The sequence below is a fragment of the Crocuta crocuta genome, unplaced genomic scaffold (genome assembly GCF_008692635.1).
Source record: "Crocuta crocuta isolate KB4526 unplaced genomic scaffold, BGI_CrCroc_1.0 scaffold111, whole genome shotgun sequence".
Classification (NCBI taxonomy): Eukaryota; Metazoa; Chordata; class Mammalia; order Carnivora; family Hyaenidae; genus Crocuta; species Crocuta crocuta.
The window spans coordinates 2,006,081-2,023,149 of NW_027527611.1; the positions used below are offsets into that span (position 1 = coordinate 2,006,081).

Genomic DNA, 17,069 nt, shown 5'->3' on the forward strand with positions numbered 1-17,069 from the left:
CCTCAACAGGGACGAGCAGTGTGCAGCATTAGACATCAGTGAGAGGTGGACAGTGCAAATTCTTCTATGAAGCCTTCCCGGAACTGATATTAACACCTTGAATAGCTGCATATGCTCCATCAGGGTCAGAGTATATACCACAATAATGACTCATTTTGGGTCCATACAATATATTTATATTAAAATTGACTCCCAAAATTCTTAGCTATGATTACCTTACTTTACGGTTTCTTAGTGATGTATGTCATGAAAACCAAGATGGTTCCAGAAGAGTAACTACTTTGGTGATCTGATTTTCACTCTGGACTTAAATAGGCTTCTTGACATTTCACTCTGGAGCTCAGGAGTTCATTTTTCTGTTCAAACATTTTCACCATCCTATTGAATAATGCTGTTCGGGGGAAATTCAGAGTATCATCTCACATAATCATGAAGTAACATCAATCATAAAGTAATATTTGGGGAAAATAAATAAACAATTAAAAAGTAGCTGATAAGTCTATTTGAAGCCAAGAACTATAGGTGAAAAAAGCATTGATGTGTAATTTAGTAAATAATAACTTGAAACTCCAATGTGAGTACGCATGCTTCATCTAGAGTTTCATTCTTAAATAATGAGAGTTGTGTTTAAGTGCAGGACTCACACATTTCAGGAAGTTGATTGTCAATGAACTTTACTTTCCAGGTGAGCTACCAAAATAGCCTGAAGCAGTGCTCTTGTTTCAACGTTTCTTTTCAGATGACTGTAAATCCAAGAGTTAGTAAAAACATAAGTAATTGAATATACTGTAGAACCTTGGGTTGCAAGTAACTTGTTCTGTGAGTGTTCCATAAGATGAGCAAACATTTGTAGTAAATTTGAACTTGATACATGTGTGGTATCTTGCACTATGAGCAGTACGTTCACGTGATCATAGCTGAGCCAATGGCCCTTGAAAGTCGCTTTGATATACAGGTGCCTTGGAGGACAAGCCTGTTTCCAGAACGAATTATGCTCACAAACCAAGGTTTTTCTGTACTTGTTTTTACTGAATGCAAATGTGAAGGCCATGTCCCTTTGTGTGTGTTTGTGTGTTTTGCTTGTTTTAGTTTTTGTTTGTTTTTTGTTTTCTTTTTGGCACAAGGCAACCTTTTTTTTTTTAAATTTTTTTTTAATGTTTTATTTATTTCTAGGGGAGAGAGAGACAGACAGCGTGAGCAGGGGAGGGTCAGAGAGAGAGGGAGTCACAGACTGAAACAGGCTCCAGGCTCTGAGCTGGCAGTCAGCACAGAGCCCGACACGGGGCTCGAACCCACGAACCGCGAGATCATGACCTAAGCGAAAGTCGGACGCTTAACCGACTAAGCCACCCAGGCGCCCCCAAGGCAACCTTTTTTTAGATTACTAAGGAGATTTTTACCAAGAAGTACATTACTCAAATTAAAAGAAGTGTCAGGTTAAGTTAAATGATAACAGAGTTCTGTATATATTTGAGGCTTTTCCCAGTTATTTATAGGTGAAGATATCAGAGATTTTTAAATCCTGTTCAGTTGTGGTTCTCAAAGCTCGCCTGCGCACCAAAGCACCTTCCTGGGGGCACCTGGGTAGCATAGTCGGTTGAGCATCCAACTTGGCTCAAGTCATGATCTCGTGGTTTGTGGGTTCAAGCCCTGTGTTGGGCTCTGTGCTGACAGCTCGGAGCCTGGAGCCTGTTTCAGATTCTGTGTCTCCCTCTCTCTCTGCCCCACCCCTACTCATACTCTGTTTCTCTCTGTGTCAATAATAAATAAACATAAAAAAATTTTAGAAAACACCTTCTCAGAAGCTGCTCGGACAGAGGCTGGAGACCCTGGTGACTGCAGCCCCGGCATTCAGCCTGTAGGCATGGAGTGGGCCAGATCCAGGCCTGTTCTGCTCTCACACAGGTGCTTTATGGACAAGATAAGAACTAGACCAAATACTTGAGAGTTCAGTGGAAGTCTCTTACAATGCCATTTTGTTAGATGTTTAAGACAGATACCATTTAATCCTTAAAAAATATTAAGTTTGGGTAAATAGTATAAAAGACGTGGGGTGGTCATTTCCATTTGTCTGATGCTTACAGCTTGTTTTCTCTGGAACATTTAGCCCAAAGCATCTTTGCAACTTAAATGACCTCAGAAGAAATCACAGAAACACAGACACACATGGAATTACTAAATAAATTCAGTAACCGTCGCAACTCTTAATAGATGTTTTGAAACAAATAACTGGGTTTAATCTTCTGTAAAGTTTGTGTGGTGTAAATCCGGAGAACCAGGATTTGCTACGCTGATTTCCTGCGGGCTGGCGACTCCCAAGATGGGAGGGGCATCTTCTCTATATTCTTAAAGTCATCACCCTTTAGCAGCATCAAGACTGATCATTATAAAGTGTTTTAGATTTAGATTAAAATGGAAATATCTCTTCTTTAGAGGAATATCTTTGAGATCTAAAGGTAAATCTTAACAATACTTTTTGAGATATTTTTGATAAACCACAGGAATTTTTTTTTCCTGAAATGGACATGGAATTAACACCAGAGTGTTTATTTCCCTGCTTCAAAATGCTGCTGTTATACATCAATGCCACTTAGTTCACCAGTGTTTAAAAGCAGTCTTGAAATGTTTAAGAGTCAATGGTATTACGACTCTTTAACCACAAAGTGAGCAGAACTCAGTGGAAATGAGTTCATTCAGTTTGTGGAGAGAGGAGAGCAGAGTGGGGATGTGTTTCTGGTGCTTGTGGACGGACTGAGTCCGACAGTCCAGCAGGGAGAGAAGTGTGGGGTTTCTGAAGACTTCTCCAGTCCTTTCAAGTCATTGATCAATACTGCTTCCTCCAGGAGCAGATGCCTGTGGTTTGCGTCATAACTGGAAATGAATTACGACATCATGTGAGGCGTTTTGTGTGAATAAAGCTCTCTTTGGTAGACTGAAAATTGGAAAACTGAATTCTGGAATATCCAAATACCTTTCAACTGTCTGACAAGGAAGAGGAATATATTTCGTATCAAGACATTGCATGGACCTCGAGGCTTTGGACATTTAGGAATCAAGTGCAGGATTTTTATAAATAAGACATTTCATGATGCCTTTGAACACCTAAGTGAACTTTCGAAAAAATAATGGAAGGCACCATAAGAAGGAAAGTACCACTGACATTGGGAACAGGAGCTACCCTATCAGAACTTGGCTTAACTGTCTGTGTGATAGGAATTTTTTAAAATTCAAGACTAAATGATAGAAAAAGCTGTAAAACATTTCTCAAAGAACATCATCCCAAATAAGGCTTGGCAGACTTTTTTTTTTTTAACCAGTTCGTCTTTACTGATTTTACTGTTTGTCCTCCAGTGATCTTTTTTACCTTCCTCCAAAAAGGCTTGAAGGCAGAGGTTTAGTTGCAGAGGTTTATCTGTAAAGCTGCAGACGAGAAGCTCGTGAGAAAGTGCATCAGTCACTCAGGGAAGTCCGTGTCATTATCAGCACGGGCGGGCACACAGCTCTACCACGGGAAATCTTTATAACAGAACACTTCTGTGTGACCCAGGAGCAGGTGCTCGCCATCACGGAGGGTCCTGGGCGGGCGCGTCCCCTTCCATGTCCAGGCTGTAGTCCTCCACGACAGGTGCTTGTGTTTCAGAGCTTAGTTTAGAGGCATTAGGTAGGGGCCTGGGGGCTGAGTCAGTTAAGCATCAGACTCTTCATTCTGGCTCAGGTCGTGATCTCACAGTTTCATGAATTTGAGCCTCATCGGGCTCTGCGCTGACAACGCCGAATCTGCTTGGGATTCTGTCTCGCGCCTCCCTCTGCCCCTCCCCCACTTGCACTGTCTCTCTCTCAAAATAAATAAACTTAAGAAGAAGAAGAAATACTAGATGGATTTGCCAACTTGTTCCCCATTCTGAGTCTCATTAAGCCTTCACCAAAAGCCGATCAACCATCTGGTCCTTTGTGTTACTCACATCTGGCTTTAACAATCTGATTCTGGATTTTAGGCATCCTCACTTTCAGAGCAGTTATTCATTCAACAATCATTATTATAAACTGAAAAAGAATCTGGATTTCTGGTGCTCCTTGAAAAGTCAGAAGCTTGCCTCACGGAAGGTGTGAGCTTCGGCGGGCAGGAGGCCACAGGTGTGGCCCAGGGCTGCTGGCAGCCGGGCCCTGCTCTTCATTGCAGAGAGTCTTTAGCTTACCCAGCATCCGGCTGCAGGGCCACAGCCACTAGGGATGGATGCCCAGCTCGCGCGGACATTTTGTATGCCTGGATTTTGTCTACTGAATATTTTCAATTCTGTGTCCCACTGGTATTTGACACTTAAATACCTAGTTTGACTTCAAAATAGGGAAACATTTGAGACGCCGCCTCCTACGAGGAGTGGGGTCCTCCCCAGGTGTGGCCGGTGAACACCTCACCCCTGCTGCCTCTGCCCCCAGTCCCTCTCACCCTGGAGCCCTGCTCGGATCCCCTCCCTTCCAACCCAAGAACCACAGAAAACAACAACAGACTGAGGTTTCTTTTTTCCTTTTGTGAAAAGAGCAGCACTATAATCTGTAAAGCCTGTTGCGATGCTTCTGTCCCATGGTTGTCTGTCAGATGCAGCTTCAGCCGGTTACTGTCCTGCTTCGTCGCCAGTGTGTTGGGACTTTGTGGTCAGAGTAGAGTCGTCTAATATCTGCATGAGCCCTGAGACCCTTCCCCTTAACGCCTGCCTCCCCTTCATCACACCTTAAAATATGTCTTTGTTTTGCACTGGAATTTATATTTTCTTATGTTCTTTCCTTCTGGGCATCTTGAATTAAAATTACAAGGAAACCTTGGTTTTCCAGCAAAATTCATTCCGGAAACACCCTTGTCATCCAAGGCACTCATGTAGCAAAGCGAATCTCAAGAACCATTGGCTCAGTTGTGATCACGTGACGCCTGGCGCCATGTACCACCCTATTGCAAGACTTCGCTTGTGTATCAAGTTAAAATTCATTAGAAATGTTTGCTGATCTTGTGGAACACTCACAGAACAGCTTACTCGCAATTCAAGGCTTTTCTGTATCCGGATTTCTTAAATAGATCAGTTATTGTAAAGGCATAGTTAGCAAAGACTAACACTTTATGAGTGTGGCTTCTAGGAAAGAGACTTAGCAACTTGAGTGTAAATGACCACATGTCATTTTCTCTCCTCTGCACAAGTCTGCAGAACTCAAATCCCGATTATGTAGAGATCATCAGAGTGGCATTAAATTGTGAATTCATGGGTATATTGCCCTCCATCCAACCATCTCAAACTACAAGTCTGGCAGGCCAACCTATCAAAAATCACAAACCTTTCCTTCCTTCCTTCCTTCATCCCTTCCTTCCTTCCTTCCCTCCCTCCCTCCCTCCCCCCCCTTCTCACTCTTTCTCTTCCTGTCTTCCCACCTCCTTTTTATTTTATTTTCTTCCCTTTTCTTCGCTTTTCTTCCTTCCTTCCTTCCTTCCTCCCTCCCTTCCTTCCTTCTTTTTTTCTTTCTTTCTTTCTCTTTCTGGAAGAAGTCAGAGTTCAGTGGAACTTAATGTAAACAGGCCATGTGGTACATCAAGTTCCCAGCTCTACTTTTTAAAATGGTCAAAATTTGCANTTTCTTTCTTTCTCTTTCTGGAAGAAGTCAGAGTTCGGTGGAACTTAATGTAAACAGGCCATGTGGTACATCAAGTTCCCAGCTCTACTTTTTAAAATGGTCAAAATTTGCATAAGTATAGAAGGGGAGAAATGTTAGTGTAAGATGGTCTCCACAGATGGCCTTAATATATTGCCTCCCATAAAAGGAATATACAGCTCTCGGATCGGCAGAAGCTAAATCTTCATTTCTGTCATCTATTTCTTTGAGTTTAAGAGCTCAGTTTGACAAAGTCATTATAGTGATTCATTTCTGGGGTTTCCATTGTACATGGAGTTAGCTGCCTGGAAGTCTCCCGAACCGTATGCAATAGAAGTATGGCAGGTGGAAATTCACAAGCCTGCCTTCTGTGAGTGGGGACAACTTTTTTAATTTCCCATGGAGCTTAAGATCTTGAAGTTTTAGAGGAAGATGGTGTGAAGGTGGGTGGGTCACAACTGTAGGCATGGCTGGCCCCTCCTTCCAGAAAGCTGGGGCTTGACTGAGAAGGGATGTGGAAGAAGGAAAAGCTTACAGCTCCATGAGAGAATGCCCTGGGGCTTCCTGGAGAACTCAGCATGCTGGCAGGCAGTATGGATTAGCAGACAAGGATTTGGAACTCTTGGGAAAAAAGATTCTCCTTATGATTATATAAATAGATAAGAACAAATAAAATTATCAAACATCACGAGACAACCATTTGTTACCATCTGTTACCACTTGGGAACCATCCACACCCACATTTGTTTGTCCCTTTTTAAATTCACAACCTTCTTTTTCTTTACAAGCTCCGAGGCGCCTTTGGTAACCTACCCTATTTCATCTTTATTCGATGCTAACGTACAGTCTACCGTTACCTCTACTCAATCTCTCCCCTCCTTTCTCATAGGTTTTGACCTGGTGAAATGTGAGGACCCAGGAATCCCTAACTATGGCTATAGGATCCGAGATGAAGGCCACTTTACTGACACTGTAGTTCTGTACAGCTGCAACCCAGGCTATGCCATGCATGGCAGCAACAGTCTGACCTGCCTGAGTGGCGACCGGAGAGTGTGGGACAAGCCACTGCCTTCCTGTGTAGGTGAGTGGGCGAGCCCCTCCATCACCTAAGCACCTAAGAGCAGGGAGGCCAGGGTGCTTTGGAAGAGGGCGGGGCTCTTCTGCCCTCTCCCCAGTGCAGGTTTTATGTCTTTTCAAGGTATGCGTGTCTTTTTGTGGTTTCTTGTTTTATGTAGGAAAGAACGATTTCCTGGTACTATTTTACTGAGGCTGTCTGCACAGAATTGTTAGAATTATAACACGTGTGTGTCATTGTTTTGTACTCTCGACTTTAATTATGTAGCAGATAATGCCTTTCCATCAGGATGATGCTTGGGAATAAGCGTAAAGGAAAGAAATGATGGAGGCGGACGAATGTGATGTTTTGTGGTTCTGTGTATGATGTGGATGGGATGGTTTGGGGGTTTGTTTTTAAAAGCACTGGACTGAAATCCGTGGGCCTGTAGTAAGTCCCCTCCCATGTCCCCTTCTCTCGCAGCGGAGTGTGGTGGTCACATCCATGCTGCCACCTCAGGACGCATCCTGTCCCCCGGCTACCCTGCTCCCTACGACAACAACCTGCACTGCACCTGGACCATCGAGGCGGACCCAGGAAAGACCATCAGGTACCTGTTTTGCTTGGGTTTCCGCGATGCAATTTTAGAACACAGGCATGTCTTCTACTTTTGTAGGGGAGACCATAGAGCATCTTTTACTATCCATGAATGGATTTAAGTTTCTGAATCAAAGGAAAACACGTAAAGGTGTGCACATATTTTTTTTTGCTGGCTCACACACTTACTGTGGTATTCCTTTAAGAACTTGTGTGAAGAGAAGAAGGAAGTACATGTATCAGTTAGCTTTTGGTGCATAGCAAACTGGCCCCCAAAACTTAGTTGCATACAACAATTATATTCCCATGACTTTGTGTGTTGCCTGAGAAGTTCTGACCTGGGCAGGTTTGGCAGGGTGGGCCCTGATGGCATCCCTAAGGAATGCAGATCTCAGCATTCCTCTTCCTGGAGGAAGGCCGGGCTCTCCATGCCACATTGTCGTTTCTTCAGTAAACCCATCATGATGGAACTTTCCCAGCAGCAAGCGATGACACACTTTTCCAACTTCAGCTTCTGCATTACTTTTGCTACCACACCATTTGTCGAAGCAAAACCCGTGAGCAAGATAAGGTTTGAAGAAATATATTCCAGCCTTAATGGAAAGAAAAGCAAAGTCCTATTGAAAAGGGGCTTGCACACAGGGGAGAATGTGGGGAGAATGTCATTTGCAATATACCAAAGGAAGCGTGAGGTAGACCAAGATGGCATTTCAATCTGAAGTTACACATATAAAAGAAAATCTTTAAAAGTCACAGAAACTTGGAGCACCTGGGTGTCTCCATTGGTTAAGCATTCAACTCTGGATCTCAGCTCAGGTCAGGTCTTGATCTCAGGGTTGTGAGATAGAGCTGCATGTGGGCTCAGTTAATGGTTCTCAGTTATTATGGTAATCTTTTATACCAATAAATAAACCAACAGAAAGTAATCTTTCTAAAGTAAGTTCTCCATGTTCTGGTCAGAAGGCTGTGTCAAAAACCACAGCACATAAATCAAAAAGTAATTTCAAAATAAGTTGTTTCTTGGTTATAGTTTTCGATGAACAAGAAGAGAGCACATAGCCCTTTGCAGCACCTTATAATATTGTTTTACTCTGTTCACTTATTTTTTCCCTTTCATTGTAGTTCTGAAATCTCTGTACAAAATTTATTGTCTAAAACTTCTGCACCACCCTGGGGCGCCTGGGTAGCTCAGTCGGTTAAACATCTGACTCTAGGTTTTGGCTCGGGTCATGATCTCTCAGTTCCGTGGGTTTGAGCCCCATGTCAGGCTCCTTAGTGCTGATGGTACAGAGCCTGCATGGGACTCTCTGTTTCCTTATTTCTTTGTCTCTCCCCTGCTCATGCTGTCTCTCTCAAAATAAATAAACTGAACAAATTAAAAAAAAAAAAAAAAAAANAACAGCCCTAATCTACATGTCTCTGATCCATTCACTACCCTGTGTGCCAGGAAGCCCATGAGAGACTAAATGGCCAACTCAGCTCCTTCTTCAAATATATGAAGTAGAATCAAGTGGGAGATAAGGATAGAAACTTCTTTATGGAGCAAATGAATGGATAGGATATTCATAAAGCACTGATTTTTTGTGCTTATTCATACAAGGCAGCCTAGCAAACTTAGTAATGTATGTGAAACAGACACGGACCCATCATGCTGCAACTTTATAACGTAGTGACAGAAAAAAGGAATGAAAGCCGAGGGGAGATGCATATTGTATCCCATGATGCTCTGTTCCCTTCGTGTGACATCCGTCCTCTGAAACCCACCAGCTCTCTTCCACAGTGTGACACCAACATCTTGTCATCTTTTTAAAAAGAATTTTTAAAGTTCGTTTATTTGAGAGAGAGAGAGAGAGAGGTGGAGGAGGAGAAAGAGAGGAGGAAGAGAGGAAATGAGAGAGAACCCCAAGCAGGCTAGGCACTGTGAGTGCAGAGCCAGATGCGGGGCTCGATCTAAGGAACCATGATCAGAGCTGAAACCAAGAGTCAGACGCTTAACCGACTGAGCCATCAAGGTGCCTCGGACATGTTGCCAACCTAAACCGACATGGCACAAACTACTACCACTTTCAAACCCTAAGGAAAAATGATTCTAGTTACTTATTGGGATCAAGAGAAGGAATGTATATCACCTATATAATGCAAGACGTTATTTTATGATAACGAATTTAAAAATTAATTTGTGACCCTAATTAAGATAAATGATTAGTTAGATAATTATTGATCTACTGGGACAAAATAAGGTATATTAGAGTAACAATTTAAGAATCGATAATCTTTATGGAAATGAATGCACTTTTCCACTGAACTAAATAAAACTAAATATTATTTCTTAACTTTTAACTCCAGAATGCTTGATTTGAGGATTATAAAAGCTGTTAAGTTAGGTTTTATTTTGAGAAATCCTAGGGATATTTTATGAAATCTTAGGGATATTTTCTTTTAGGGAGGTTTCAAATTTTTGTATTTCTTACAAGTTCCATTGTAATTTGTTTCCTAAGAATTTAAATATAAGCACTGTTTTCCTAAATTCAAACCAAGTGATGAATTCATTCTTGGCAGGTGAATCTAATACTTCATTAACATTTTAATAAGAAAAGAGAAAAGAAAGTAATAAAGAATGAGTTGAAGTAATAAAAACTGTAGAACCTTTATATCATGGACTGGGCTCTGATGTTTACCCATTAAAATTCTAGAAAAAAGAAAGACATTGGATACACCGATTTGTTGTTCTGGGAATGTTGTTCTTCTCTTCCATATCTTTCAAATATGAGAGTTTACCTAAGCAAATTTGTAAACAGATCTTTTTGATTTAAGTCATAAAGTCCTTCCCAATACGGAAATTAAGAAGGAATCATCAGTACTTATAATTAAGTTCCTTAGTGTTCAACTTCATCTCAAGATATTTCTGGTGATTTCTCTTCATTAAGAAAATATATATTAATTTTGGTGTGGCACCTTGGAATAAAACATAGAAGTACATGATGTACAGTTTTAGGCTAAAAATGGTACTAATACTCAGAATAACAGGGTCTGGTTTTAGCTTTGATATTTGTTGGCTGGTTACTAAATCTCAGTTATTCCACTGGTAACTGAACCAGTATTAACTGAACTGTTTATTTGATCATGAAGAATACATCAGTCATATAAACATGAGTTCAGGGATTAATTTAAGTATTTAAAAATTCTTAATATAAGTGGAATTCATTATTAGACATGCAGACTATGATATATTTAATGTAGATGTTTTTTACCCTCAACGAATGAGCAGCAACATCCCAGAAATTATTAAATATGGTTTCAACACACTTCAGGGCCAATTATGATTGGGCCTATTTTGATCTCACTGAAGCCCAGAGCAATTTTTGATTGCATATTGCTATAATTTTTTGCTCAAGGCAATAGAATACCCCTAAATAGTTATTATTATAGGGCACCTGCGTCTGGAAGAGGTTTGCAATTTTAACAGATTCTATAAAGCAGTTCCCTGAACTGAATTTGATTAAGAGTCTAATCACAAGACATTTTAGTAAAAATAGCCACATTTAGTGTTATATGTAAACATTTCTCTAGGAGATTCCGTGCATTATTGCTAAGCTCAGCCATAATTTATATAATAAAGGTAACAACACCATAAACATCTTCAGCAAGCAGCATTAAAGCCCACATTTTACCTAAGCACATGTGAATATTGTTTCTTGTATTAATTGCTTTTCTGTAATTGTCTGGAAAACTCACTTTGAAAGTATTTCTGTGCCTAGTCCATAGGAAATTATGTTTGGAAGTACGGCTGAGGGGAATTCTTTTGGAAAAGCTCACACAGGATTATCAAAAACTTAGCATGATTGTCAAAACTGCCCCTATCCAGACTTTAACAGAAAGTGACATTTGGGTTGCTGGTCTTCATCTCAACCTGATATGTCCTGTAATTGTTTCTTGGCCATCCTTGTGATAGAAAGAATACAGTGAGGCCTGGCTTGGAATTGTAGGGATATTTTAATTTATTTTTGACCGGACTTCAAGATCCCCATAAGAAGTAGAATGAGAGGAAAACGACAGACCAGTGACCTCCACTCATGCGACACGAATGTCCAGTCTCAATGTTGAGCCTTAGCAAGTGTGCTGGGAGCCTGAGCTGGAAGCCTTTTGATGATATGGCGGCTGAGCCTGGGACCAGGAATCAACACATCCAAGGTTTCTCCTTTCCTATTTAGACCACAAATTATACTTCTCTTTTGTGGCTCATGTGAGGAATTTGCCAGCCACAGGAACTTCAGCCAACTTCAGCCATCACAGGAACTTCAGTGAGGAAAGAGACCGCTGGTACTAACAAGCCTGCCATTTCCTGGCTGGATTCCCACTGAGCTTAGCCCCCCAGCCCCTCAGGAGCCCCTGAGAGAGAGGCAGGAGGGCTGGGGGCACTCCTCGCTTTGCGGGATCCTCACAAGCGCAATTTCAGTTATGACTCGTTTAATTAACAGCCCTCCTCCAACCACTGAAATCTCAGCAGAAATCTGTAGACTGAAGAGTTGCATAAAGAGACTTCCCTTTTCACCCGTCAGTGCCCATGTCACTACACAGGTAACGGAGGCACCCCCGCATCACCGAGTGACCGCGTCCCCTTCCAAAGTCCTGGAGTGGTCGAGCGTGCACGTCTGCTACTCAGCTCATCTCCAGGGCATGTGGTGTCGCCGCCTCATTTCCCGTGATAAGCCTGCCTGACATTCTGCATGGGCAGATCGTGAAAATGGGGCTGGCCAGCAGAGACAAAAATACAGAAAAAAAAAAGAAAAGTGGTAACATGGGAAGTGAAACTGGAATCGGAGCTAGGGAGGGGTACAGGAGACATAGTTGGCAGTGGAAATGTTGGCATTTACCCCTACTGCATAGACACGGAGACCCCTATAGACAGACTCCAAACACATCAACTTGCATCATTGCTGTTATCATTTCTCCCTGGCCCTGTTTCCGTTTCTGTATTTCCCCCTCCAGGCGGCCGGGTCTTAATTTTCAGTACTGGCTCCCACTCTCCCTTATTTTGCCTTCCTTAGTCTCCAGGATTTCCCCAAAAAGAAAGTCCAGGACGGTGGTGTGTGTCTCCCAGCATTCCTTTGGTGATTGCATTAAATTTCTTCATTATAAGCACTTAGAAAAAAGTTTGGTGCAGATGAACCAAAGCCTTGTCAGATCTCCATTTGTTTATCTTCATTTCTTCTTATCAGACTTTTCCAGTCCCTTACTTAGCATGCTCATTACCTGCCTTATTTTAATCTTCTCCCAGCTGACCTTTCCAAATCCATGCTCTGCCCTCCCCGATCTCTCCAACACTCCCATCGCTGATCAGCAAGCATAAGCTCCTTAACCAGGGCTGTAAAACTGTCTTTGATTCGGTTTTCTGCGCCTTCCCAGATTCACCTCCAGCCAGCCCCCAATGCCAGCTGTGCTACACCAGCTCTGTCCCCTGACCTCTGCTCTCCCTAGTTATTCCCTGTTCTCTCATCTCCAGATTCTTCCCATCTATCAGGGCCCAGTTAAGATGCCAACTCCTCCACAAAAATTTCATGCTTATTATCCCATCGAAAAATAACCTCTTTTCTTTGAATTCAGCATTTCAATCCTTGATCGACCATCCTTCTGAGCTTGTATCTGTGTGAATGTCATAAGCTTGCATCCAAGGACAGAAGGCAAAACTTGTCATATCCTAAGCCTCTCTCCTGCCCATGATCATGTGTGCCACACGTCTCCCCAATTCCAGGACTGAAGCTTCTAGATGGCGCTCTCGCACCCACCGCAGCCACTAATCCCTTGTCCAGACCCTTTTCATTCATGAGACTGTTATATACCCTGACCATCCTGGGAGGGCTTTCTCTGGTCCACTGTTCCCACTCCAGGGAAGATGTTTTATTGCCTTTATTAAAAACATTGATTCAATATGGCCAAAAATGAAGGCATATATAGACATTTTGAAAAATGTTAAAAAAAAAATGGCACACATTATACACTCTACCAGACTTCATTGTTAACCTGTTGACATGTCTTACATGCACGTTACATGTAACTATGCATATTCCATAGTGTGAGTGGCTGTTGTTAAATGTTGTCTCTCTTGTTAGTTAGTTATTTTATTTCTAATTTTTGGTATTTTACATAACCATATGGCAAATAGTATTGCAAGTAAACTTTTGCTTATATTTATAATTAATACCTTAGAATACATTTCTAGGAATATTTTTCCTGGGTCAAATGCTGAAAACATTTTTGTTTTGTTTTGCTTTTATTTTTTGAGAGAGAGTTTGTGAGCTCGGGAGGAGCCAAGAGAGGGGGAGAGAGTGACTGTTAAGTAGGCTCTGTGCCCAGAACAGAGCCCAATGTGGGGCTCAGCTCGATCTCACAACCATGAAGATTATGACCTGAGCCAAAAATCACAAATCAGGCATTCAGTCAACTGAGCCACTCAGGCACCCCTGCATTTTTATATGTCTTAATACAAATATTTCTATAAAGCAAAAATGATCATTTCACTTACCCACTTCAAAAAATGACTTTTTATCTGCCTCGGACATGCAGAATAAATTCAAGCTCATTGGCATGCTATGCAAAGTTTCTAATTTCCTTATGTTTGAAACACAGGAAAAGTGTTGCAGAAAAATAAAAAGGCTGAAAAGTAGTTTGCTGTCGTCCTAGATGTGAAAGAAGACTTTTGAAAAATTGGTATAATTTCACTCTGCAAACACAAATATATAAACTTTTATCTATTCGTTTATCTTTTTATTGAATTACTTTTACACAAATAGTATCATGTCCTAATATTATCCTGAGCATTATTTTCTGGGTTAATAAACACAGTCCAAGCTTTAGGTCCTTTCCTGCAATTCCACCTCATTCCATGCAGTCACCACATATTTTTCCATTGCCTGATCCTACCATCATTTACTTAACCACACCCTGTCGGGATGTTTGGGCTGTTTTCAGTTTTTCACTGTGATCAGCCTTGCTGTGTGTGCACATTGCCGTTCCTACGACCATTATGAAATTGCTTTTATTTCCTTTTTTTTTTTAATGTTTTATTTATTTCTAGGAGAGAGAGAGAGAGACAGCGTGAGCAGGAGAGGGTCAGAGAGAGAGGGAGTCACAGATTGAAACAGGCTCCAGGCTCTGAGCTGGCAGTCAGCACAGAGCCCGATGCGGGGCTCGAACCCAGGAACCGCGAGATCATGACCTAAGCGAAAGTAGGACGCCTAACCGACTAAGCCACCCAGGCGCCCCATGAAATTGCTTTTAAAAAGAGTAGCGATAGCCTCCACCTGCATATGAGAAGGAAGCGTCTCCACATTCTCACTGAAACCAAATAAAGTCTTTTCATCTTCATCAGTCTGGCAGGAAGAGAAACTGCCTCTACAACGTTGTTTCTTATGTTTATTTGTAGCTTTTACGTTTTGACACGTTCGGCATATTTATGTGTTTGTTTACTCGTGTCTGTCTCTTTGCTTTTACTTGAATCCCCTTCCTTATTTCTGTGTGCCTGACAAGACCCCTCCTAGACACCTTGAGCAGAATTGGACACATGTCTCTCTCTACCGACCTGAAGCTCTACTTGTACCTGTTAGAGCTTGTAACGCAGGCTTGCCGTGTGCATGGGTTTTGTTTCCTCACTGGCCTCTGTCTGAAAGGAATGGGAGTTCTTCAGGATGATACTATATTTTCTTCCATTTTAAATGTTCCCTACATGTGGTATCATGGCTGGCATATTGACTTTTCCTGTTTATTTTAAATAGCTGTTAATTTTTTGTGTTTAAATTTTGTTATCGTATTTTTGTTGGAATCATGAGACACATTTTTCTTTTTTTTCTTTTTTAATGTTTATTTAATTTTGAGAGACAGAGACAGAATGTGAGCAGGGGAGGGGCAGCCAGAGAGGGAGACACAGAATCCGAAGCAGACTCTGAGCTGTCAGCACAGAGCCTGCTGTGGGGCTCGAACTCATGAACTGTGAGATCATGCCCTGAGATGAAGTCTGATGCCCAACAGACCGGGCCACCCAGGTGCCCCAGTAAGGCAGTTTTCAAACTGCCAAAACTCACAGCACCAAGCGGCATGGTTGGTTGTGTGTGTGTAGAAGCTTCTCATTAACATGTAACGTATATGCCTGAACCTGCACCAAATATCAGTGTGTGGCGTGTTCATGAAACAACACCCTGTGTGATCAGTAACCAGATAAGAAACCAGAAATAGAGGGTCATCAAGACATGACCTGTGCCCTTTGAGCCCCATTTTAATCATTCATTCTCAAGGATAATCACTAATCTGCTTTCAGATGAGTTTTGCCTAATTTGAACACTGTGAATGAAATGGAATTAAACAGTGGGATTAGTGTTATATCTTCATTTCTGCAACCTCCACTCCTACTGATATAACTAGATTATTCCATTGCATGAATACACCATGATTTATTGATTCATTCTGGGTATTGATGGACATGTGGATTGTCTTAATCTGGTATTTGGTACCATATTGAATATGCCTTCATGTATGATTTGGTGAATACATATGAATACATATTTGGAGTAAAACATATGTTTTTCTCTTGGATGTACACCTAGCACTAAAATTCCTGAGTAATGGTGAGTCCTACACTCAGCCTTGGTAGATTCTGCCAAATGATCTTCCAAAGTGATCATATCCCTCCCATCACCACATAGTTAAGATTCCCAGGCTTTCCACTGTCCAACTACACTTGAGATTGACTGCCGTAGTTTTCTTTTTCTCTTCTTTTCTTTTTTCTTTTTTTTTTTTTTGTTTTTCTTTTCTTTTTTCTCTTCCTTTCTTTCCTTCCTTCCTTCCTTCCTTCCTTCCTTCCTTTCTTTCTTTCTTATTTATTTATTTTGAAAGAGACAGAGACAGCATGAGTTGGGAAGGGCCAGATAAAAAGGGAAAGCGAGAATCCCATGTGGAGATTGATCTTATGAACTGTGAGATCATGACCTGAGCCAAAAGCAAGAGTTGGACACTTAACCAGCTGAGCCACCCAGGCACCCTGACTTTTTCATTTTAACAATTATAGTGAGTGTCTAGTGGTTTTAATTTGCATTTCCCTGGTGATTGATCAAGGACAACATGCTTTTATATATGTTTAGTTTTATAAACATAATTTTTTAATGTGTTTATTGGCCTTTTTGAGATCATTTTTTATAAATTGCCAATTGAAGTCTTTTGCCCATTTTTTTCTGTACCAAAATGCCTTTTACTTGTCAATGTGTATATAGTTTATATATATATTAAGTACAATATTTTGTTAATTGTATGTTTAACGTTTGCCCTTATATCCTACCATCAGTCTTTTGATCTCATAATGATGTCTTTTGATATATGTGGATTCTTAATATCAATGGGTCAAATTTATTTTGACTCATTTTTCTTTTATGGTTAGTGGTTTTCTTACCTTTATTTAAATTATGTTATACCAAACGTGTTTTTAGAGTTATTAATATTTTCGGGTCCAGATTAAGAAATTCTGCCTTCCCAAAGTTATAAAAATATTATGTTGGGTTTTTTTTGCAGAAGACTTATTTTACCTTCCACATTTATGTCTCCATGACATCTGGAATTGGTTTTTGTGTACAGTGTGAGCAATATTTGGGGATTTGGTTGTTTTTGCTGTTGTCATTAGTGAAATGCAATCGGCCATTTGCTGAAAAGCTGAGTCTTTCTTCCTTGCACTATCCACTGTGATCTTTATCATACACCAGGCCACCTATATATCCGTAGATCTGTTTCTGAACTTTATTCC

The 17,069-nt window shown here is 41.1% G+C and overlaps 1 protein-coding gene across 1 annotated transcript in view; it reads left to right on the forward strand.

Moving 5' to 3' along the window:
* Positions 1 to 17,069, forward strand: part of CSMD1 (CUB and Sushi multiple domains 1) — a 1,564,948-nt gene that overhangs the window by 1,255,810 nt on the left and 292,069 nt on the right. Inside the window, exons 23-24 of the mRNA XM_077771883.1 lie at positions 6,524 to 6,715; positions 7,172 to 7,298. Coding sequence (XP_077628009.1) covers positions 6,524 to 6,715; positions 7,172 to 7,298 — 319 coding nt within the window. The remainder of the gene's footprint in view (positions 1 to 6,523; positions 6,716 to 7,171; positions 7,299 to 17,069) is intronic.